Source organism: Fusarium phalaenopsidis (assembly GCF_050370095.1).
Source record: "Fusarium phalaenopsidis strain FUZ10S chromosome Unknown contig_32298, whole genome shotgun sequence".
Taxonomy (NCBI): Eukaryota; Fungi; Ascomycota; class Sordariomycetes; order Hypocreales; family Nectriaceae; genus Fusarium; species Fusarium phalaenopsidis.
The window spans coordinates 2,562,738-2,586,917 of NW_028145407.1; the positions used below are offsets into that span (position 1 = coordinate 2,562,738).

The 24,180-nt window shown below is 50.6% G+C and overlaps 6 protein-coding genes across 6 annotated transcripts; 4 read left to right on the forward strand and 2 right to left on the reverse strand.

Moving 5' to 3' along the window:
* Positions 1 to 1,363: 1,363 nt before the first annotated feature.
* Positions 1,364 to 3,742, forward strand: LRP88_07347 (uncharacterized protein; the record flags this gene model as incomplete). The annotated part of the gene is made up of 1 exon (XM_083243877.1): positions 1,364 to 3,742. The coding sequence occupies one exon, from the start codon at positions 1,364 to 1,366 to the stop codon at positions 3,740 to 3,742; it is 2,379 nt and encodes a 792-aa protein (XP_083101101.1).
* A 3,723-nt stretch (positions 3,743 to 7,465) lies between these two features.
* On the forward strand, positions 7,466 to 8,403 carry LRP88_07348 (uncharacterized protein; the record flags this gene model as incomplete). Its single annotated transcript, XM_083243878.1, has 5 exons — positions 7,466 to 7,488; positions 7,544 to 7,650; positions 7,699 to 7,751; positions 7,809 to 7,898; positions 7,948 to 8,403. The coding sequence occupies 5 exons, from the start codon at positions 7,466 to 7,468 to the stop codon at positions 8,401 to 8,403; spliced, it is 729 nt and encodes a 242-aa protein (XP_083101102.1).
* Positions 8,404 to 9,860: 1,457 nt separating this feature from the next.
* LRP88_07349 (uncharacterized protein) lies at positions 9,861 to 11,897 on the reverse strand (the record flags this gene model as incomplete). Its single annotated transcript, XM_083243879.1, has 1 exon — positions 9,861 to 11,897. One exon carries the CDS (start codon positions 11,895 to 11,897, stop codon positions 9,861 to 9,863), a length of 2,037 nt encoding a protein of 678 aa, XP_083101103.1.
* A 1,067-nt stretch (positions 11,898 to 12,964) lies between these two features.
* On the reverse strand, positions 12,965 to 13,747 carry LRP88_07350 (uncharacterized protein; the record flags this gene model as incomplete). Its single annotated transcript, XM_083243880.1, has 1 exon — positions 12,965 to 13,747. The coding sequence occupies one exon, from the start codon at positions 13,745 to 13,747 to the stop codon at positions 12,965 to 12,967; it is 783 nt and encodes a 260-aa protein (XP_083101104.1).
* Positions 13,748 to 15,777: 2,030 nt separating this feature from the next.
* Positions 15,778 to 17,243, forward strand: LRP88_07351 (uncharacterized protein; the record flags this gene model as incomplete). Its single annotated transcript, XM_083243881.1, has 3 exons — positions 15,778 to 15,988; positions 16,085 to 16,223; positions 16,607 to 17,243. The coding sequence occupies 3 exons, from the start codon at positions 15,778 to 15,780 to the stop codon at positions 17,241 to 17,243; spliced, it is 987 nt and encodes a 328-aa protein (XP_083101105.1).
* Positions 17,244 to 19,331: 2,088 nt separating this feature from the next.
* On the forward strand, positions 19,332 to 23,085 carry LRP88_07352 (uncharacterized protein; the record flags this gene model as incomplete). Its single annotated transcript, XM_083243882.1, has 5 exons — positions 19,332 to 19,572; positions 19,731 to 19,804; positions 20,005 to 21,220; positions 21,268 to 22,501; positions 22,554 to 23,085. The coding sequence occupies 5 exons, from the start codon at positions 19,332 to 19,334 to the stop codon at positions 23,083 to 23,085; spliced, it is 3,297 nt and encodes a 1,098-aa protein (XP_083101106.1).
* Positions 23,086 to 24,180: the final 1,095 nt, after the last annotated feature.

Genomic DNA, 24,180 nt, shown 5'->3' on the forward strand with positions numbered 1-24,180 from the left:
TGAGGCCTAAGCCCTAGCTATCAGAAGCAAGGAGGCCGAGGCTATAGAGCAGCTAAATGACTTTACTGCTCCTAACCCTTGGCTTCGAAGGCTAGGATCAGCAAGGCACTTAGCTGACTTTAGTGGGGAAAAGGATTTCCTAAGAGAGCTGCTTTCTCTTGACCTTACCCTAACTAAAGAATCTCTAAAAGAGACCTCTGAGCTAGATTGCTTTTTTATCTTGCAGGCTTTTGAGGAGCTTATTCAAGAAGCTATAGGCCTTATAGCTTCTAATGAGATTCCTCTGAATGCTCTCTTTGAGGTTAACCGGCAAGATGCCTCGCAGCCAGCAAAGAAGCCCTTTAGCTATAGGTATAAGAAGGCTACGCAAGACCGCTATGCCATAGTAGCAAAGCAGCTTCTAGTCTATACCTTCCGCTGCCTTAACCTTGAGCCCGCAGAGAGGCCACCTTTCAAAGCAAGCCAGCAGCAGCTAGCTAGCTATAAGGCTCTATCTGATAACCTTGATGACCTAGAAGAGGCCTGGCTCTTAGCTAAAGGCAACTTCTCTAGCCATAAGGTTATAGGGCTTTATAAGGGGGTAAAAGAAAGGACCTTGGCGCTTTTCATCTCGATCCTAGATCATTAGACTAAGGATAGTGAATTTGATAGCGTTATGGTCTCCTTTCTTACTGTGCTTAGTATATCCCCTGATGGCTCTTGGCTAGGCTTTGAGACCTTTACCCCTTTTCTCTCTGCCTTAGTATCTATTTCTAGGCTACTTATCCTGCGGGAAGTAGCTAGAAAAAGAGATAAGGCTATCCAGCAGCATACCGAGCTTGGAAGCTCTCTTCTAGAAGCTCGAGAGGCAAGCCCTGGTTATTTTGAGCTAGTGCAATAGCTCGTAACTAGGTGCATGCTAAATAGCCCGGCTGGGGCTGACACGACCCCTATGCAGTTTATCCTTCGGCTGCGTAGCTATGGCATAGCTGCCAAGGCCAATACGGCCCAGCCCGGCTATATCAGCTGGGAAGGGGAGACTATCCTCTATAGAGGCAACCGGCTTAGCCTCCCTAGCCTGCAGCATATACTGCAAGCTGCCCTAGACGAAGCCCGGCTTCTTCTCTTCCAGGGGCTTCTTATGCAAGAGAGCTATACCTTAGAGGATAGCCAGCCAGCCCTAGTGCCTTCTATCCCCTGGGATTCTATCCAGGATAACCCTACTGATAATTTAGTAGGCTATTCCTTTTTAGATAGCCTCTATAAGGTAGCTAGGGGAGGCACTAAGAGCTGGCTTTTTTCCTTTCTTTGGGAAGACCTTATTCTCAAGGCCCGCTGGTTTGGAAGCTCTAGTAGCTCTTCTATAACCCCAGAAGCTAGGGCTATGTCTTCTTATAGCCAAAGCATTAAGAAGCTGCTTGAGCTGCTAGCCTTCTTGATCCACTTGAGCAGCGGTCTTCCGGCTAGGTCAAATGAGCTCTTGACTCTTCGGCACCGCAATACCGCCGCAGGGGGCATCCGCAATATCTTCCTAGACCAAGGGCTAGTTATGCTAGTTACTGGTATTCACAAGGGCTTTTCTAGGTCAAAGAGACTCAAGGTTATTCACCGCTTTCTTCCTCAGGAGGTTAGCACCCTTTTAGTCTATTATCTCTGGCTTATCTTGCCCTTCTGGGAAGCTATGCAGGCCAACTTTGACCGTAGCTCTCAGGGCTCCTTTTCCCCCTTTCTCTGGAAGACCTCTGGCCTAGATAGCGATGAGGGTTCTAGCAAGAAGGTAGAGGCCCTAGGGGATAACCCCCAGCTGCAGCAGCTGCAGGCCGAGCTAGGGTTCTATAGCCCTAGAAACTCTCCCTTTGGGGCCCTGAGAGGCAGCCAGGCTGATAGCCCTAGGCTGCATATAGGGCTTGCAGCAGGCTCTTGGAATTCGGCTAGGCTTAGCCGGGTCCTTAAGCGCTGGGGCAAGCTAGCCGGCATCGAGTCTCTTACTATCAGTAGCTGGCGGCATATAGCTATCGCCCTAGGCCGCCGCTATATCCGCGATGCAGCTATTACTAGCCAGGGGCTATATAGCGAAGTCGACCACGGAGATAGCGAAAGCAGCTCTGATGAAGAGGGCCCTGGAGAAAGAGATACTATTCTCCATAGGCAGACCGGCCATGGCAGCATGACTTCCAACCTAGTCTACGGCCGGCAGCTTACAGAAGCCCACTTTGAGACCTATCAGCGCAGGCAAAGCTTCCGGCTTCTTAGTGAAGAGTGGCACTTCTTGCTTGGTTTCCCCTCTGCCCCTGGCTTCTCAAGGGCAACTATCCCCTCGGGCTCAAAGAGAGGCCTAGCCGCCGTTGACCTTGAGCATTTCCAGCAGCTTCAAGCAGCCCGCTGGAAGCAGCTGCGCAAGGTTGACCTTGACCTCGAGCTGCAGAGGCTGCTCGGCCCCAACGCGACCTTCCGGCAGGGCCAGAAGCCGATTCTAGAGGCCATTATGGGTAATAGGAATCCAATCCTAGCCATCATGCCCACTAGCGGCGGCAAGAGCCTTTTATTTCAGTTGCCGGCTGCTAGCTGCCCAGATGGCATAACTATAGTAGTTGTGCCGCTGGTCTCGCTGCTAGGCAACCTCCTAGACCGCTGCCAAGCTATGGATATCCCCGCTGCTCAGTGGCAGGCTGATAGGGCACCGAGGGGGGCTTCTATTATCTTTGTGACGCCCGAGTCAGCCATGACAAAGCGGTTCCAGGCCTATCTAGATGGCCTTCAAGCCCTAGCCCGCCTTGACCGCATAGTTATAGATGAGTGTCACACGATTCTAGAAGGCAGCCCCCGGTTCAGGCCTAAGCTAAGGCAGCTAGGCCTATTGGCCTTGCGAGGCGTGCAGATAGTATACCTGACTGCAACGTTGCCTATAGCTGAAGAGCGTGAATTCCTAGGCCTGGTTTATACCAAGGCCAAGGATGCCACTATCTTCCGGGCTCCCACAACCCGGCCTAACATTAGCTACAGGGTAGTTGAGTTCCCTCTGCTTCCCAAAGCGGGCTATTTGCAGTCTGCTGAGAATGCCCTGAGGCAGCTGCTTGATAGCAAGCTTGCCTTTTACCCTCGCCCAGCCAAAGCTATAGTCTATTGCAAGACTATAGCTATAACCGAAGCCCTAGCCCAGGCCCTGGGGTGTGATGCCTACTATAACGAGGTTGATACTCGCGATGGCAAGGCAGAACGCCTGCAGGCCTGGATGGAAGGCTCCCGGGAGACCCTCTATGGCAACGGCAGGGTTATAGTTGCAACTAATGCTCTTGGCCTCGGTATTGATATCCCTAATATCAGGGTTATTATACACCTTGAGATGCCAAAGAGGCTTGCAGACTATGGGCAGCAGAGCGGCCGTGCCGGTCGAGATGGGCTTCCTAGCGAGGCTATCACCCTCAGGCCCTTGCAAAGCTCGACCCAAGAAGCCCATTCTTCTAGGCTCCTCAGCATAGGCAGCAGAGAATTCCTCTCTACTAGCCAATGCCGCAGGATAGCCTTAGATAGGGCTCTAGATGGCCGAGCTAGCCGGCAAGCGTGCGAGGCAGGGGAGGAAAAGTGTGACTTTTGCCTGGAGAACCTACCTCTAACCGCGGAAGAAGGCTATGCCTTGGAGAGCCCTGAAGAGAGGGATCTTAGGCTTAGAGCTATGCAAGTACAGCAGATGCGTACTGCAGCAGCTACCCGGGCCGAGAGGGAAAGGGCAGACTTTGAGACCTTTCAGAGGCTGCTTTCTTAGCAGCTTCTTCAGGGCTGTATTTTCTGCAAGCTTGATGGGCTGGATAGGCGAGACCATCTGCCATTAAGCTACACCCGGGCCGCTTCTTCTAGCCGCAAGGATATACGGCTTGGCTTTGAGCTAACTAAGTCTATTACCCGTTACCTAAGGCAGCGGGATAGGCTAGGAAGCTTTGGAGCCTATGCCTATTGCCTTGTGCCCCAGGAGCTTTGCAGCCGCTGGGAAGAAGACCCGCAACATGGCGGCTGGCAGCTAATCCAGGGGGGCAGTTGCCAGTTTCCTGGGCTTATTGCCGCCCTCTGGAGCTCTGCTGTATTACAGCAGCCATAACTAGCTAGCCGGCTTTATAAGGAGCTTAGGTTTGAGGGGGAAATTAACCCCCCTAACTATGCTCCTAAGCACCATCGGGTCTTATGGTCCTGGCTAGGGGAGAGGATCTCTTGGGCTAGCTATAATGCTATTCAGATCTGCCGTATCTATAAAGAACTGGCAGAGGCCTTAAATATGCCTTAGCATAGCTAAAGAGATACTCTAGGATAATTACTAAGTCTTTATTTTAGGTAGTATTATAATAATAGCACCCTTTGCACCTTCTAAAATAGCCTTATCCTCTTAGCCCTCTTAGCTATTTCTCCTAGTAGCTAATAATAAATAATATAGGAAGAATAATACCCGCCTCTTACCCTTATAACCGCCTTTAGTGCCCTAAAAACCCCCTAGACCTTAATAAAGGACCTTAGAACCTAGAAAGAGCTCTTAGAATGTTAAAACGCTGTTAGAACCTTATAAAGGACTTTAATACCTCTAAAAAGCCCTAAAGGGCGCAAAAAGCTCCTAAATGCCATAAAAGCCCCCTATAGCCCAAATAGCCCCCTATAGCCCAAGTACCCGCCCCTTACCCTTATAACCTCCCCTAGTAGCTAAATAGCCCCCTATAGCCCAAATAGCCCCCTATAGCCAAAATAGCCCCCTGAAAGTTAAATGCAGTTTCCTCTAAGCCCACTATAATAGAAGCTTGAGCCTTAAGTTATCTATTATATATAGGGGCATAGAAACTAGTTTGAACCATTGCGGCGCGCCCCAGTCGCTATGTGACTCCCCTGTTGCCCCCCTATAGCTATAAATAGCATACAGAGTTAATAGGCCCATCTAGCAGCTAGAAAAGAAGGTCCTTTAGCTAGCTATAGCTAGGCATCCCTAGTAGCTGTGCACCCGGAGGAGCCAGGTTCGTAGGGGCCGATTACAGCTATATTCCCCCCGGCCGCGAGGCACGGAGCCTGCAAGCATATATATGAGGGATACATAAAGGTAATCTAATAAGATAAGGTACAGTGGGGCTAGTTTAGTCACATAGCCCAGGTGGATTATAAGCTATAGGGTAGGTTAATTCCTAACTTATTCTTATAAGACTTAGCCTTTGTAAAATACCTTACTTCTAAGAAGGTTTTTTATAAATAAAATTCTAGAAAAATACGCTTATAATATATAAGCCTAGGATTTTATTACCCTATACTTTGGCTTATGCGCTTTCTTATAAAGTGCTTACCTAAGCAATAGCTGCTTAAGTAAGCAAGATATAAGGGAGTATTAATACTGCCCTTTCTAGGCTTATTTCCCTTTTAGGAAGGTCATGTAACTTCGGACTTAAACCTTTATCATAAGCCCGATAACGCCGTTAAAGCCGTAACCTTCCAAAGGATATTTCCTATCCGGTTTTAAATATCCTAGTTTAAAACCCTATAGGTTTTAGTTTCTATTATGCCATAACTCGGCTTCTAGTTATCCGTTACTAGCAAAACCAACATAGCCTCAAAGCCCGGAATCAGAGCTATCCGACGGTATAACTTTTATCCGAGTCGGGCTAATAGATTCCGAGCAGTTTGCTATATAAGCTAAAGGCCTTCTCTTAGAAATAGCTTCTGAGATTTTTAATCAATTCAGACAATAAGAATACTAATTAGAAGCTAGTCTTCTCTATTTTAACCCTATCTTCTATTTGCCCCACTCTTATTACTCTATGATTCCTTACCTAGCTAATCAGCTTTATATAAGGACTGATTCCACTGCCTATTCACCTCCTATCTCTATTACCTACCCTATAGTCTTTAAAGACTATATTTCCTCTATTTTTCAGTCTTTTACAGCCTTCTAGTAAGCTATAAGAGCTATTTTTCTATAGGGTAGCTTTATAACTTAGTAAGTATAGGGTAAGTAAGACTTATAGATTAGCTTAATTAATTTAATACCTAGTAAATTAAAATATAAAAGTATAATAATAAAAATTATAAGAAAATAATAATAAGAAAAATATAATAATAATAATAAAAATATAATAATATAAATAAAAATAAAATTATAAAATAATAATAATAATAAAAAAAAAAAAAAAAAATAATACTAATAATAATAAAAAGAATAATAATAATAATAATAAAAAGAAAAATAATAAAAATAAAAAAATTAAAAAAAATAATAATAAAATAATAAATATAATAATAAGAATAATATTAATAAATATAATAATAAAAATACTAATAAAAATAATAATAAAATAATAATAAGAATACTAATAAAAATAATAATAAAATAATAATAAGAATAATAATAAGAAAAATAATAAGAATAATAATAAGAAAAATAAATAAAAATAATAATAATAATAAGAATAAAAATAATAAAAATACTAATAAAAATAATAATAAAAATAATAATAAAAATAATAATAAAAATAATAATAAAAATAATAATAAAAATAATAATAAGAATAATAATAATAAAAATAATAATAAGAATAATAATAAGAATAATAAAAATAAAAATAATAATAATAATAATAATAATAAAATAGCAAAACTAATTAGTGCGGCTAGCACTTATTAAAACCTGTCTTACGATTATAAGGTTTAATGCCACAAGGCCTATTCCCAGATAACTGCGCGGTTTTTTACTTAGGAAGCCCATATATGTTCACGGCGAGCATACCGTACTTGCTAGGGTCGGACCGGAGCTTATGCAGCTAAGGTGAACTGGTTGATTGAATATCTAAGACTAAGGAAGGGAGAGAAAAGGAAAAGAACTAGCTGTGGCCTCGCTGCGGGTTTTGTGCAGGGCTCGCAGCGGGGCTACGGAGAAGGATTTCTCCGGTCTTGGTTTTTCCAGGGGGAAACAACCTTCCTCACGGGTTCGCCCGTAACAGTATCCCCCCCCTCTGGCTCTGTGTGCGTCTTCATAGCGTACTCGCAGCCAGTGCTCTGCCACTTGTGTTCCGTTTTCCACGTACCCTATTAGTGCTTATGCGATCGCGCTCGGACCAACGCGATTGAGTCGCTTAGGATATGGCCCGGGCCGTGTTGAAGAGGTCCACTTCCCCTTGTACTCTCCACGAGCTCGCAACGTGCTCCTCGCGCCCCAGTCCTCGCATACTCCTGACCTTCCCATATCCCTTTGTTCAACAACGACAATAGAAATAACGATAGGAAGAAAACACGCCCAAAACGGCATAATAATAGTGAATCACTGCGCCGGCTGTGGCCTGTGCGCTAGGGCATAAAGAGTCCTCTTCGCACTCGTTCGAGCTTCCTCTTTTTCCTCCTCCTTCAACCCTTCCACTTCGTGAGTGGCCCCGGCTGCGGATCAACGTTCTGCCCGCCCCTTCCCTGAGACTCTTTCGCTAACCCGCTGCTAGGTTGTTGGTGAATCTCGCGCACTGCGCTCTCTCTCGCCTTGCTCTTCTCCCTACACGCCGTGTACGCCATGTGAGTATGCCTTTGCGCGCCGCTTTGTCTCAGCTAACCCGCGTAGGCCTTGGTGCCAACTGTGCCTGGAGCGCGCGGTCGCCTACCGCCCTTCTGGTGGTACTGGCTTACATCCCACCAAGCCCGTGAAGTCTTGCGCCGTTCGTCGTGGCGGTAGGTCTTTGCGTAGTCGTTGCTTATTCCCAGCTAACTTGTGAGTAGCTCAGTCCATCAAGTGCCGTCATTGTGAGCGCAACGGCAAACCATGCGAGTCTGTGAGTACCATCCTTTTTCCACTGTGTCTTCACAGCTGACTTTCTACGAACTCATAGCTCCCTCGCAAGTACTGGGAGGTCCTTTCCGCTTTCTTCCCCCTCCAGAGCCAGGATTGGGCTGACGATGCCACCTACCTGGCCGACGCTGTAAGTTCCCACTGACTTCGTTGCGATGGCTTTGCTGACTCTCTGCTAGGCGGTGGTTGAAGCTCTCAGCAATGGCCGCCGTGCCCTGCGCCAACTTCGTCGTGGCACTCCTGCCGACCGCGCCCGCTCCGCCGCCCAGGCCGCCGCTGCTGCCGAGTCGCGTATCGCTGACGACTTCGCTGCGCGGTCACATGCCCTCGCCATTGAGAGTCTGAAGGTTCAGACTGACATTGCCAACTCCCTCCGCGTCATCGCCAGAGAGTACCTCGCCGCTGGTAATTCGAGCACGCAGCTGCCTCGCCGCGTGGGCTCTGCCACCCTCGCCCCTGGTATCGACGATGTTGAGAATGAGGTTTCCGAGGACGACACCGACGATAGTGGAGATGATGCCGCTGCGGATGCTGATGGGGATGGTGGCGGGTCCGCTGCGAAATCTGGACAAAAGCGCAAGGCTTCCACCCCGCGCAAGGCCAAGGCCAAGAAGACCAAGGCGTCTAAGCCTTGAGGGGTCGATAATGGTTTTCTGCTCTGTCGCTGCTGGGTTGCTGCTGGTTTATTTAGATGGCTGCCTCACGGCCATAGTGCTCCACATTTTTTTTGTGTGGCACAAAATTGATTTCGGCTTGAGCCCTCCCGCTCGCCCCATACTTGCTCTCTGCTCCCTCTCTGTGACCCTATAGTGACCTCGCTTGTCTATTCTTTGCTTCACCCTTGTGTGTGGTCCCATCGTGTGAACCTTGAGTCACAAATTTGCGTGACTTTTTCTTTCCGTTAGCAAGGGAGGGTCTTATCTGCGGGCCCGCCGTGACCTAGTCACGTAGTCGCTGATGGGGCCATCATTATCCTGTATAGGACCGTATGCTTCCTCGAACTGTTCGAGCGCTGCCGTCTCTTGTAATTCTGATACTGGCTCCCAAGTTGGTTGTTCATAACCCTTCCATCGTACGAGGGCTTGGCGTGTTCGCCCGCGACCTCGCTGCTGCCAACGCGCGCACAGGATTTCTTCAACCTCCCATTCGTCTTCTCCGTCCACCTCAATCGCTGGTGGCTGGAAGTCATCGTTTTGTTGACCGGGCCGGGGGTCTCGCCGCGCCCTCCTTACGAGGTCGACGTGAAATCGCGGGAAGACTCTTCCTGGCACGTTTAGCTGCACTACGTACGGGCTTATCACTCGTGTGACTGTGTATTTGAGGTGCAGCCAATCGAGCTTTTTGCAGGGTCTTCTCGTTCTGATATTCACGAGGTTTAGCCACACCTTGTCTCCCACTTCATAACGTTCGGCAGGCCTTCGCCGCTGGTTAGCAGCGTCCTCTTGGCGTTGCTGTGCGGCTGCTGCGTTGGCTTGTATGAACTCGGTGACCTCCCAAAGTCTCTCCACGAAAGCTTTTGCGTCGGCTTCGTCGTGACTCCGCGGCGTGAACGCATCTACCTCGTCGATTGGGAAGGGGTGTACGTGGTATCCGTGCTCGACGAAGAAAGGGCTCATGCCAGTCGCAGCGTGGTCGCGATTATTTATCGCTAACTGCGCTGCGGGTAAGAGCTCGCCCCAATCATCTTGACTGAAACTAATGTATGCTCGTAGGTAGCCTTGTACATCTTGGTTGGTTCGCTCGGGCCCACCGTCTGTCTGAGGATGGTAGGCTGTGCTGAGGCGCTGCTTGATCCCCGTGAGCCGGCAGAGGGCTCGCCAGAAAGCACCTGTCCAGTTGGACCCTCTGTCACTCACGATTGACTTCGGCATTCCGTGGAAGCGATAATGGCAGCTGAGAAATCGCCGCGCACACGCTGCGGCATCCATGCTATCCATGGCCTCGAGCGTCACTGCTCGGGTTAGACGGTCCTTGATCACCCACAAGTACTTCGCCCCTGAGGGTCCTGTGGGCGGGAGGTCTACCATAAAGTCCATAGAGAGGTCGCTGCGGAGTTGCTGGGGTATTGGCAGCGACCTAAGTAGTCCTTGCTTCAGCTGCCGCCAGATTGTGCTCCTCCCGCATACGTCGCAGTTAGCCGTAAAGCTACGGATGAGCTGCGAGCTCCTGGCCAGAAGAAGCGTCTTCGCACTAGAGCTATGGTGCCGTCTCGTCCTGGGTGACCGGCTGTGAACGCGTCGTGCTCTGCCTGGACGATGCGAGTTCGCAGGGCATCCTTCTCTTGTTCGCTGCGTTCGTCCGTCCCGTCTCCTCCCGGGATCCAGAGCTTATCGCGATACGTTAATCTTCCGGCGTGGTCAATTCCACATTCGGCGATTTGAACTTTTAGCTTAAGGGAAGGGTGGAAGCTGCGATCTCGTCGCTGGACCGCTGCGAGGGCTTCCTTGTAGATCTTATCCTCTGGTAATGTGGTTTGCCATAGGTGTTCTAGCTCTGGGTGTTCCGGGAAGACCGCTCGGGCTGGCAGTGTCCCCTCAGCGACTTCGCTAGGGTCTTCCTCACCTTTTGCCACTCTGGGTAGTGCAGAGGTGGGTATCAGCTGTAGGTAACGCCCTTGCTCCCTTTCGTCTTCAGCTCCTTGCGGGATGTCTTGTTCGCGGCGACTTAGCGCGTCAGGCGCCACGGCTTGGCTGCCAGGTCGATACTCCAGGCTAAAGTTGAACTCGGCTATCTCGCCGGCCCATCTGCTTTGCCTCTCCGTGAGCATCCTCTTAGTCATGAAGTAACGTAAGTTCTTATGGTCTGTGAGGATGGTGAAGTGACCGCAGCTTCGTAGCTCCGACCTCCAGGCTTCTAAGCAGCGTATAATAGCTAACATCTCCTTGTCGTGAATGGGGTAGTTGTACTCCGCAGGATCATGTCGCCGCGAGAAGAACGCGACTGGCCTGAGTCTTCCCTGCGAGTCTGATTGCGCGAGCACGCCTCCACTGGCGTTACCCGAAGAGTCAGTCTCCAGGTAGGTCTTCCGGAGAGGGTCAAATTCCGCTAACACGGGGGCATTCACAAAGCGATCCTTTAGCTCCTGGAACGCTGCTTCCTCGCTGGGACCCCACAGGAAGGGTACTCCCTTTTTGCAAAGCCTTGTTAAGGGCCTTGCGATCTTTGAGAAGTCGGGGATAAAGACTCGGTAGTAGTTAGCGAACCCCACGAAGCTTTGTACTCCCTTCACCGTAGAGGGCGCTGCCCATTCTCGGATAGCTCGCTGCTTCTCTGGATCGCAGGCTACCCCTTCTCCTGCCCTAACGATAAAGCCGAGATATTTCACTTCTTGGACTGCAAACTCGCACTTCTTGGGGTCTAGGTGTAACCCGGCTTTCTCTAGGGCCTTGAGAACTAGCTGGACCTTCGCCATGTGCTCTTTGCGAGTTCCGTCTGTGTAGATCAGGACGTCATCCACGTATGCCGTGACAAACTGGTCTAGGTATTCTTGAAGGGCGCTGTTGATGTACCGCTGGAACGTAGCGGGGGCGCCGGTAAGTCCAAACGGGGTCACTAGCCACTCGTATGACCCAAATCTGGTGCGGAAGGCCGTCTTGGCCTCGTGCCCTCTTTTAATCCTGATCTTGTGGAAAGCGGCTACTACGTCAAGCTTCGTGAACCACTTAGCTCCGGCTAAGATCCTCAAGGTCTCCGTGATCAGGGGGAGTGGGTAGCGATCTCGCCGCGTGATCGCATTGAGGGCGCGGTAGTCACAGCAGAAACGGACTCCTCCTCCGGGTTTCTTAACTAGCAACACAGGGGCCGCTGCGGACGAGCTGCTAGCTCGTATGAACCCCTTGTCTAATAGGTCATTGAGTATTTTCCTCAGGACCATGAGTTCCTCTCTTGACATTGAGTATAGGGGTCCCCAAGGTAAGGTCGGCTCGTTGCCATGCTGGTCTCGTACCAGGTTGATTTCGTGATCGTAGCCTGGTCGCTGGGGGGGCAGTTGCGAGGCCTCTGCGGGTGAGAAGAGGCGCGGGTAGGCTTGTAGGATCTCTTGGGGAATCAGCTCGGCCAAGTTGACAGGTTCATCCTTGTTGTCGAGCTTCTTCAACGCCTTGGCTATATCTGCTAGGCTGACTGACATAACAGAGCTAGCCACGTCTTCCTGACGGCCTCTCCGCTTCCTCGCTCGTCGGCAGATGCCGGCGAAGGTGGCGGCCGACACCAGACGGGCGCTCCTAATTGACTGTACAGCTTCGGGTTCTTTTTTCTGAAGCAAGGCGTATCGAGATCCCAGCGGCCCCGTGCCAGATTCGCCGCTGGGCCGCAAAGTATGTAACGTCTTCGGCTTCCATCCATGGTTTGCCGAGGTATACATCCCCGTCGAGGCCGTCCACCGCGTATGCATACACGGGACGTTCATGCCCCTGGATCTCGATCATGAATGCAACGACTCCTCTGGCCGTTGCCAACTGGTTATCTGCGATAAAGCTGCGGAATCGCCGCTGTTTCTTTTCAACGTACGGTAGGTTGAGCTCACGGGCAAGGGAAGAGTTGATCAGCGCGAATGCATTGCAACCGTTATCTAGGAGCGCTTGGCACTTGCGAGTGCCAATTCGCAGGTCTATCAATGCGGACTCGCTAAGCATACTCTGCTTCCTTTTTTCCCATCCTTCGAGCTCTTGTTCCGTTGGCTCTGACGCCCGTTTTCGCGTCAGAGCTACTCTTTTCCCTCGTCTTCAGGGCTAAGGTCCTCGTCGCTAGATAGCTGCGAGTCTCCTGCTTGGTCGTCGGGAGGGCTAACCCTGGCCGTACGTTGTTGGTCGGGTTGTCGGGCCCGACGGGGACAGCTGGCCACTAGGTGTTGTTTGGACCCACACTCAAAGCAAGCCTTCCGTTCGTCTGCGGCGGGTTCCCTGCGGACCCGTTGCTTCTCCTGAGCGGCCTTATTGACACCTGTCATCTTAGTGTCTCCCTCGTAGTCTCGTGTCTGACCGGGACCTTGTGGCCGTTGGCGGCTGCGATTTGGTTGGTTCCTTTCCATGGGGTAACGGCTGCGACGCTGCGACCTCTCTGAGACTGTCTCTCTTTCTGGGCCCAACCTCTCGAGCTTCCACGCCACTTCTTGAACTCGTTCGATCCACAGGTTGTAAGTCGTTGGGAGCTCGACGGTGACTAAGCTGCGATGCAGCCGCTCGTTTAAGAGTCCTTCTAAAAGGTAATCTTCACCTTGTCTTCCCAGGTTGTTCCTCCTGCTTCTGCAATGTGTTGTTCGAACTTCGGTAGAAAGGTGGCGAAGGACTCATTGGCCTTCTGGCGGCGCTCTAGCAGCGAGCTCGTCGCGCGTGCCTGTATATTTCGGTCTTCGTTGGATCGGTCGAGATATTCCATAAAATCCTCGGGGTCGCGGCGACCCCCCGTGCCTCCCGCTCGATAGAACGCTGCGACTAGGCTTTGGGCTTTTTGTGATAAGCATGAGTTGATCAGGTAGAACCTCTCTTGGCTTGTTGGGTAGAACTCGGCATCTAGTAAGAGTTTATCGCGCATCTGCTGCGACCACGAAGGGTATTCGCGGCGATTTCCCGAAAACTTAGGAGGGTCTGGGAGGGGTTTGCGTCGGGGTATGGTTCTGGGCACCGCTGGCGGTTCAGGGGTGATTTCGTTCGTGATAGGCTCCTCGGGAGGGTCGTTCGGAGGGAGCTGCGTGTTCGCTTCGTTCTCGATGAAGGGGGGCTGGTGATTGGTAGGTGGGTGGGGCTGTTGAAACGTCTGGAACTGTGTGGACAGGTGCATGACCTGCTCTTGGAGTGGCCCAAGAGTATTGGCCAGCTGTTCGCCATTGGCTGCCCGCGAGCGCTCTGCTTCCTCGATGCGTAGTGATAGGTTATCGAGTTGACTCTGCAGGGGTGCCATGAACTGGCTCAGTCGATCCCCGATCAGGTTCATAAGGGCGGTGTCCCTCACGGACATTCCCCCGGGGTTACCTTCTTCCATTGCGTAGATTCGCAATGAGCTCTCTGCTACCGAGTAGCGAGCTATGGTTGAGTCTTAGATAATGCTAGGGTCGGACCGGAGCTTATGCAGCTAAGGTGAACTGGTTGATTGAATATCTAAGACTAAGGAAGGGAGAGAAAAGGAAAAGAACTAGCTGTGGCCTCGCTGCGGGTTTTGTGCAGGGCTCGCAGCGGGGCTACGGAGAAGGATTTCTCCGGTCTTGGTTTTTCCAGGGGGAAACAACCTTCCTCACGGGTTCGCCCGTAACAGTACTCTTCCTAAGGCGAAGCAGCGCAAACTGCTTCTAGCCTGAATTGAACCCTAGGCCCTCGGGAAAAGGTTGCTAAGCTTGACCGTTGAGCTATCGGGCCGCTCTTCAAGACCGGCTGTGGTTGCTATATGTGTTCTGGGAAGTGATAGATAAAGGTAAGAGGGAGTAGCTGTTACAGGGTAGGCAGCTACGGCAAGGCAGCAGCCGCTACAGGGTGAGCAGCTACGGCAGGGTAGTAGCTACTATAGGGTAGGAAGCTAGGGCAAGGCAATAGCTACTATAGGGTAGGAAGCTAGGGTAAGGCAATAGCTACTATAGGGTAAGTAGCTAGGGTAGGGAAATAACTAATATAGGATAAGTAGCTATAGCGGAGAAATAGCTATTATAGGGTAAGTAATTATAATAAGATAAATATTTTTTTAAATTAAATTTATATATTAAGAAATATATATCTTATTTATATTATTATATATAATAAGTATATTTATATAATATTATAATTATTATAAAATAATAATATATTTTAAATAATTAAAAAGTATATAAATATTATATATTTTAAAAAAATATTATAATATAATTAATATTTATAATAAAAATATAAATATAATATTTTAAATTTAATTAAATTTTATAAAGTTAAAAATATATATATATATAAATAAAGCTAATATAAATATATAAAAATAAAGTAATATTAAATATTAATAATTAATAGATTTAATATATATTATAAATTATTATAAATAATTAAATTTTATTAAATTAAAATACTTAAAAATATATATTACTTAATAAGTAAAAATATTAAAAATATTAAAAAATATTGCAGTCAAAGATCACCCCGAACCGGTCCCGGTTAGGGTTAAAAGTTATGCGTCTTTGGGCTATCCATACCACGAGCCCCTAATATTTTAGAAGCCTACCAGTAAACTTGCCATTTTTGGACGCCCTCCCCACCTAAACCTGGGTTTAGGTGTCCGTGCGCACCCTCCCCTCCTCAAACCTCTAAGCCTCCATCTCTCCTCCACCTTTCTCATTCGTTCTCCCTGACTACCATCTATGCTCCTTTGGCCACTTCTTGACGACATCTAATTCTTGACTAGCAGCCCAGAAGTCTCCCGTCTCCCGTCTCCCGTCTCCCGTCTTCCTTTCTTTTAATTAGTCACCTTCCCCACCCCCTGTACCTTAACACTCCCATTCAATATAATAACCCGAACCCTCATCTCTTCCCACCTGTTGCTTCTTACCCTTTTACAATTCCACATCCCACATCAAATAAAATAAATCACAAACAATAAATCCCAATAATAATAATCATCAATCAATCATCACAAACAATGATCAAAATTGGTCGCCCTCTACCTCCCAAATCCAACCCCGATCCCCGGCCCTCCAAACGGCTGAAAACTACCCCTACCCACCCTTCCCGTGAACCCCGTCTATCCACCTCTCCCTCCCTACTTCCCGTCCCCGACGATACCCCATCATCACCACCTAAGCCCGCCAAGTCACCAAAGCCTCCTCCACCTTCCTTCACCGAGGTCGATTCCCTGAGGAAACAGGCGGAGCCCTACCGCCTCGCCGTCGCTGAGCTGCCCATCCATCTCCTCCATTCCGCCTGGTCTCGTGGCAACAACAGGCCCCTCGACCGCAATCACGTCGCCCATCTTTGTCGCTCTTTCCAGAATGGCGGCCTCGCACGTCGAGCCGAGCAGCACTACGTCCAGGTCTCCTGCAGTGCTGCCGCCGTTCAAAAATGATCGACGCCATCCCAGACGCTGATCAGAGCACTGCCCAAGACCGACGTCAGCATGTGCTATCCTTCAAAAACTGGGCCGACTTCAACGGCGACGAGAAACCTGAGCTCATGGCCGGCCAGCATCGCATCGAGGCTCTGAAAGACTACGTGAAACAGACGGATTCTGATTCGAGCGATTTGTGGTGGATTTGCGAATTTTACGACAAAGGTGTGACCCTCTTCAATCACCCCCAATCCGCAGATCTTCTCTACCTGATATACTACTTATACATACATAACAAACAATACTCATCCTTATACACAGACACTCTACCAGTCGAACTTGACATCAAGCTTCGTGTCAACCGTCGCGATCTCACCCTGCCCGATACACATGGTCAGATCTGGTTACAGCTCGCCTCCGCCTTTGACCGGGACCCCACTCTATTTTCTGCCGAGAAAATGTCAACAAGAAGGGTATCGAGAAAAGGATGTTGGATATCCTGTGCCTGACAAGTGAAGCTCGCTTTCCCATCAGCCGTCTCGTCACGCTGTGGAGAAGCGAGCGGTGGAGACCTCGCATTACCCGCTGGTGTCGAACCTCTCTGGGGAGAACCACATTCAACATTTCAAAATGGTATCAGATCGCAGGGTACAGATTGGACGATGTGAGTAACTCACCCTTGACATCCGTGATGGACCTACCATTTATTCATTCACCTCTCCCACCCCAGACAGTCTCGGATCAAGCCTTGCCTAGAATAATATGTGGCTAACTTGGGTGTACCATCGTCCTGCACGAGCAGTATTGGTTCGATACGTTCTATCAGATACTCGAAACTTTAAGGGCACTTCCTGCCTCCGCCTCTGAGTCCATTCAGATTTCAGACTGGACCATGCTCGCCTGCAGTCTCAAAAACGACACCTATGATGCTGCAGATGTATACCAAGTCTTTTATCCCAAGGAGGACAGTAGCAGCGGCGATAGCAACTCCACTCCATCGGTTCCTTCCACTGGCAAACCGAGCACAAAGGCAACACGGCGAACCGGATTTCTGACCTCGCTTGACAAGGAAGCCTATGACAGTCTTTGCCGCCATCTTCAACAGAACCTTACTCTTCGTTTTCCGGATGTGCAGCCTTTATTGCGGATCAAAAAGGAGGAAGGCGAGGTCATGGCACAGGTCATGGACCATGTAGTGCGCTGGGTCAACACCCAACCCGCTGATATCATCGGTCTTCACGAGAACAACAAGCCTTTACGACGAGAAGACCTGGTGCCTGCGATCAAAAGTCTCAAGGCGACTGCTTATGGAGACGATTGGTGGACTCGGCTCAGAGAAGACGACGATGTCGATGGCGCCGACGATGTCGCGTCCTGGCTCGACCTGCGTTCACGGACCCTGGAAAGGCAGGTCCTCGACTACGTCCGCAGCCATATGACCGAGTTCAGGGATCCTCGACGAAACACTATCTCGACTTGATGCCAGAAGAACATTATGAGCAATATGCAGAACGCTTCAGCACCGGCGATCTCTGGATGGGCTTATTTCACATCGTCCAACACGCTGTTGGTCCTGCATTTCGTCCGGTGTGGGAGGATTCGATCCCTGAACGCATCGGCGCGGATGACGCGATTCACCAGCCGCAGACTGAGATGCGCCACAGACCACCGGCTTCGGCCATCACACGAGCTATCTGTAGTCAGCTGGGAAATATTCCCGAGGTGAAGGAGAATCCTGCATTGAGAGGCGTGTACGCCTCGAGCGAACTTGGTGCCTATATCGATCATGCTGTCCTCGCATGGGCTTCCGATCGATGCCGCAAAGCAGTGGAAAGCAACGAGTCTGACGAAGGAAATCCTTGGTCAGGCGAAGCACTCCAAGCGATCCAGGCGGCATACCAGGGGTACGAGAGGATCCTGGCAGGAATGACGTCCGCCACTGCAATTTCCGAACACGATGATCAGCAGCAACAGCAGCGGCACTTGCCAGACGAGCGTATCAGCCACGTCCCGAATGAAGTGCTCCGTCAACAACAGGGTGCCGTATCATCGAGCCCCCCATCTTCGCAAAGGTTTGTTCCGATCAACACGGCAGACAGGGCACAGCGTGACAGCGGGCGCACAATGGCCATGGAAGAAGACCTATTACTCCGAATGCAGCAGCGGCAGCAGCGGCGGCAACAGCGCCAGCCATCAAGACATCCTCAACAGCAGCCACCTTCGTTGCCGCCGTTCGCTGGATTGCCTCCAGCCCAGGAGACGGCACTGAGAAGCCCCCCGCCACCAAGACGGAACACATGCAAGGAATGCCGCGGATCACGGTTATCAGCCACCTCCTCAGAAGTCTTACATTGCAGCTGAAGTCGGCCGTCCGTTGCAGAAACTACCAAAGGGAGATGTTGGGAACGGCTGGATCCACCAATCACCAGCAACCAGGACAACGTTACCGAACGGGCGGCCAAGCCCTAGCCAATCCCAGATGACTAGGGCGAGACGACAACGCCAGCGTCACCAGGAACAAGCCCTTAGCTCGCAGCCACAAAAGAGATCATCCTGGATGGATGGGCCTGTAGCGACGTCCGGAAGTAAGCGTTGATCCTTCCGCAGGGCAGGCGGGGCGGCAGCTGGGAACGACGAGCGAGCCATACCCTATACCAAAAGATATACGATTCAATCCGGCGAACCATCGGCAGTCGCACAGCAATAAATAAACAATAAGCAGCAGTAATTAAAATAATAGTAATGATAATAAAAGCCATAATTTTTGACCAAATGTATTGTTTTTAACCCGTGAGAAGTTATTGATACAGCTAGGCTAGGCCAAAATCGTTCCTATCGCGACCACTTGTACGCTCCTGCTGGAACTGATGGCTAGTCAGACACTGGTAAAGGTTGAAAACACAGGGAAAAAGATGCGGATAGGCCGGAAAGAACTGGACTGGGGTAGAGTACCCTTGTTGTTTTAAACTGTGATAAGCTTGCAGAGTTTCATAGTGCCTGTGACGAGCAAGCCACCTCATTTCCGCGGGTTTCGCCCTAACCCTTTGCATAAGGGCATCACGAGGGATTTGATGTCATTCCGTGTGATAATTCGAAGAAGATGCATGAGATAGCGCTGTATATTTCAGGTTTTGACATCAGCCACACGCGCGCTCGGACACCTAACCCTGGGTATGCCGGCCCGGGTTGTTTATGGATGTGTTCGGGGTAAAGCTGGCGGTAGGTACGGTAGCTGCTCTCCTTTCGAACCTTACTGAAGACGCGGTCCCTTTGGTAAAGAGCTTCAGTTGCGACCACGACAGCACGAGGCAGAGCGACGCGTCTCGCGTCTAGCCGTACCAGTTTGCACAGTAGCCGAATCCTATAAATCAGCGAGCAGTTTCGCAGGTGACGATGATGGAATATTCCTGACAGAAACAAGTAGTGTGTATTCCTCAGTATTGTCATTCCCCCCCGTACCCTTCATGTTAATTCATATCCTTTTCGTCACCAGTCAGCATCCTCTGAGCATCAGGGTCACCTCTCGTTGGTCAACATAACCGTTGTGACGGACGCTGAGAAGCCTACCATGTCGTGCTTAGGGCTTCCAGAAGAAATCGAATTCGATGTTCGCTCTGATGGTCCTGACATTGATGACGGCGAGGACCAAGAAGAGGCGCGAGAGCTTATATCGCCGTTCTCGGCCGATGAACATTATCTCGAGGAGCCCGCGAGCATCCAAGGGAGTGCAGTCAGCACAGAAGACGCTACAGACCAGTTTCAAAGAGGCTGGAGGGTAGACCGTCGCGCCGGTGATTCCTGGATGTATGGTATGGCACAGCATTGTTCGAAGAGCGTGTAGGAGCAGTGACTTATTTCAGTCCTTTCCCTTCCCTTCCTACGCTCTTCCCCACCTAGAACCTGAGCCAGAACGCGCTGCTAGTTTTTTCAAATTGTCTGGGGTGTCCTGACTGACATGTCGTGTTAGCTGACGAGCTCATCGACGAGACGAACGACGAAGCCTTCGACGGGACACGTGCTCTTGACCTCCTCCAGCGCCGAGTTGTATTGACTATGGGAGCAAGAAGACAGGGTCAAAGGCGGCGAGCGAGGACGACGATTATTACCCCGTATTTCGGCTCGATTTCGTTAGCATCGTCGGTCTACCGCGTCGGCCGATCTGCCGGTCTAGCCACTTCTTTGACAATATCACAATATCCTTTCGCCACTGGAGTGCCCCATATGTCGCAAAGCATGTGCAGGGCGTCGATTTCGACCTGAGCGGCCGTACCTTCCGCATTGCCACCGGCGCCACTCGAGAAGCTTGGTTCATCGTCATGCATCCAAGCCAGAGAGCTGCTGGGACCAACCACCCCCGCCGACGACACGATACAACACATACGAGGACTGCCCTCGTACAGGGCCGTGCTCTGTTACTCGCATCGTACATCAAGGACATCTTCCTTCAAGGTGAGCTCCTTGGTGAAGGTGTTGAGCCGAGGTGGGCCCTCGGAGGCAAGGAGACGCAGATGATTGCCTTTGACAAGTGGGTCATATTCCAGACACTATTCATGGATGGCTGGACGGAGTTCCTCGAAAGGTTCTCCGTAGAAGACGACCCTTTCTGGACCGATCATCAGCCCGCCTTCCACGCGTACGACTATGGCGCCAACATCAACATAGAAGTCAACGAAGGCATAGCGAACCTCGAAGAAGAGACAGTCATCAGGCCAGCCTATCTCGACGGTCTGGACGACGAGTCCAACGAGACCGACGACGGTGATGATGATGGAGAAAACAATAGTTTGCCGGCGACACAGCAAGGATGGGAGCGAATTAGAGGGGAGGAACGAGAGGATGAGCTCGACGAGCTATACGATGATCAACCAACCGTCGAAGTGGAAGACAACGATAGCCTGTTCGTGTCGGAGAGGGCGGACGATGATGTTGCTTCTCAAATACCACCTAGCCTCAGTCCAGGGCGAATCGATACGGATTATCGAGGTATTGTTGACGGCGAAGCCGACGCGAACAGGCACAATGGTGACGACGACAACAATGGTGATGGTGATGAAGAGCGGGAGCGGAGGTTCCTTGAATGGATGAACGAATCCGAGAACACTGATGTGGGCCAACATAACGGGACTCAGCTACAAGATGATCAGGAGCATCAATACGATGGGCAAGACAACTCCCAGCAGCAGCCGTTGAGCCCAGATACTGACGGTAGTGGCGACGTCCGTCCAAGGCAAGCGCCAGACGTCTCGCCACCCAGTCTACCTCCATCATCAGCATCTGTACCAGCAACGGAGGACCAGAGAGAACATGATGCGTTGTATAGTCCTGGCCTGATGCGGTTGCGTGAGGCCCTTGAGGCGAAGTATAACCTCGACAACATCAGCCACGTCTCCTATGCCCTGGCTGTTGACGTTCATTGCACTGCAGCAAACAAGCATCCCGATGCAGAAGGAAGACCAGGTCCTCCTGTATGTTTACTTGCCGACCGTAACCGGGTGGCTGGGGAGTTTACGGGAGCAACTATACCTTCTACCCACTCGGCTTCCACCCAGCGTACGGCAATTTCACATCGGATCGTCCACCTGCCTTCCTGGATAGTGACCTGTTTACTGTCATGAAGGAGAACATGAGCCACCAGAACCAGGGTGCCGACGTGCTTTCGTTCGGCTTCTTCCAGGGCTATTCCAACCTGAAACGGTCTATCCGTCATGGGCCTCACGACCTGCTAGCCAGCCACGGTCTCGCCACAGCTGCTCTCACCATCCCCTCGACGGAGGCTCAGCGCACGGCGCGGCTCAAGGACAAGCAACAGCGGCTACTGGCCCAGGTGCGGGGGCGACTCACACCTGACAACCCTGGCGCATCGACACCTTTTGCGCGGGAGAGACAAAGGGTTGAGGCAGCCATGCAGGCGAATGAGTTTGCGTTCCGATTCGAGCAGGTTATTTCCATCGATGCTCCACGACTCGTGCGCCGTCGTCGAAACTTCAGTAGCGTACTACAGCCCATCTTCCAGCTCATGCGACTCTTCCTCAAAGAGAAACAGCTTTATGCAGGTATCCTCCGGCGTTTCTCTCCTGATATCTTCCCAGGAGTCATGGTGGCTTTCGCCAAGGTTATGGAGGCAGCCATAGCAGAAATGGACCGCCGCTTCCGCGAGGCTGGGTCGAAAGGACTGGGCATGGCTCTCTCCGAGGGTGTCGCTGCGCTCGATCGACTGGGCAACTTTTGCTTCACCGGGGACCCGAGGGTGCTCCCTACCAAAGTTATGAGGCTTCTCGGTACGATTGATAGTCTAAGAACATGCGGATGGCCATTCATATCGCCGCGAATGCTGGACATCCGAGAAGGGCGAGGACTCGTCAACCTTGTGGGATGGCCACAGTTGAGCAACGGACGGCCCGTTCTGATGCACGTTGCCTCGCTAGAGTATCACTACGATAGAACGGTGGCATCCAACCGACACAGTCAATTGTGGTTTGCTGAACTTGGGGGTCGATCGATAGACGGGATGGACAGGATGACGACATTTCTCCACGAGGTGTTCCGAGATCTATGGGTACCAGAGACGGCCGCTTTTATCGCGCGCCAAGTTCGTCGTGGCTTGAACCGTGGTATCCGTAGTGGCGGTAGGGACGGCGTTGGATCGCATGGTGATGCCGACACGGGTAACGAGGAGAGTGCTCGGGCGATGATTGCGTTAGAGGCCTGGGAGGCGCAAGACAGTCCCTTCAAAACATCGTACGTGCCAGGAGTCTCTTTAGCTTCCCCAGCGTTCCTGACATCATCACAGAAATTTCGAAAAACTATCAGCGCAAGTACTCAAGTTCGATGACCGTCCGACAGATGAATCGAGGATGGTGCTAAAGACGAGACGCGACTTTGCAGAAGAGATGTTCGTTGCTCTGATGGAGGGCGGCAGGAAGGGTCACCCAGGAGTTGAGTCTATCGCACCGACACATTCGACATGGCCTTCTATCCTCCGGGCCGCCATCCAACACACCAGAGGCGTCTTTGCAACGAGGGCCCAGTGGGTCTCGGGTATCGCAGCTGCTATGGTATCTGCGAGTATCGAGTGGGTACCTGGCTCTCATCGCCGGAGATTGACGCATCAGCAGGTAGTACAACTCGTCGGAGCAGCTGCATCCGCCACTGTCCTCGCGGCTCGGCCCGACAGCCTCAAGAGGCGGGCGCTCGAGGCGGAGGCTCGTAGGTCGGTCGATTCGGTTGGCGTCAAGCGAGCGAGGATCCGACCACGAATCGATCTAGGCTGTAAGATACCGTTCAAGCAGATCCCAGATATTGTGGAAAGAGGCTTCACCTAAGGGTCAGGGCACTCCCACTACTCGCTTACAAACCTCAGTCCTTATTTCTCTCCTCCACCATCCCCCCCCCCCCCCCAAACCCAACACACAAAAGGCCCCTCTCCCCACATACGATCTCCTTTCCGAAAGGAGATCAGGGCGTACTATCCCACTACTGTGTGGCGTACTTTTCTACAACACTCAGTCCTTATTTTTTTTTTTACCTCACACTATCCCCTTCCTTTGGGTGTTTTGGGGAGAATGCTCTGGTTCCTGGGCGTCCGGAGGCATTTCCATGGGACAAAGACCGTGAAGCGTTCCAGTGCTGCGGGTAGTCTGGAGATTGACGAAGAAAATCGGTGAGTCATATCCATGGTCCCGTTCAACGTCGACGAAATAGGATGACTGATTACCTAACCATCTGTAACCGTAGAGCACAAAGGGGTACAACCGAATGCTTCGAGAACTGGGTTGGATTAAAGTCAAGGGCATCGGGATTAGCCCACGCAACTGCGAGTCACGTCTCACGCCTAAAGACGAGCTCTTCAAATTACGTAACGACCTAATATTTCTCATGAAGGAGCCGAGGAGTTTTATTGGCAGTGTATTCAAGAGTAATAAGGAAGAATGGGTAGATAGATGCTCGGCTATTATTAATGATAGGTAGCTAAGACAGGGTTACAAGTAAACAAATTCTTCAAAAGATGCTGCACTTGAATTACCATCACTATGAGCCCATTTTATAAATTGCCAGAACTTCTCAAGTTTAGACAATCCCCCTTCTATTGTCTCGACACTTGTTAGTGAGTACAAGTAGCTTCACTAATTCCTGGCTGGCTCGATCGACTCATGATCGTCCAGTAATAAGACCGAAAACTAAAGTGGCCTACATATTACATGGCAACAGCCAAGCTTGAGGATAGGTAGCAGCAGCAGGGTAGGTAGCATAATCCTCAAAGGTCACGTGATATAGAACCATAACCTGCAGTAGTCAGAAGGAGAGAACAAGGTTCTCACTAGTTCTTCACAGAATTTCCTTTTTCACGGCAAATACCAATTACCTTAACATTCCAGCAGAATTACACTCACGGCCAACGCATACATCCGGCATATCCA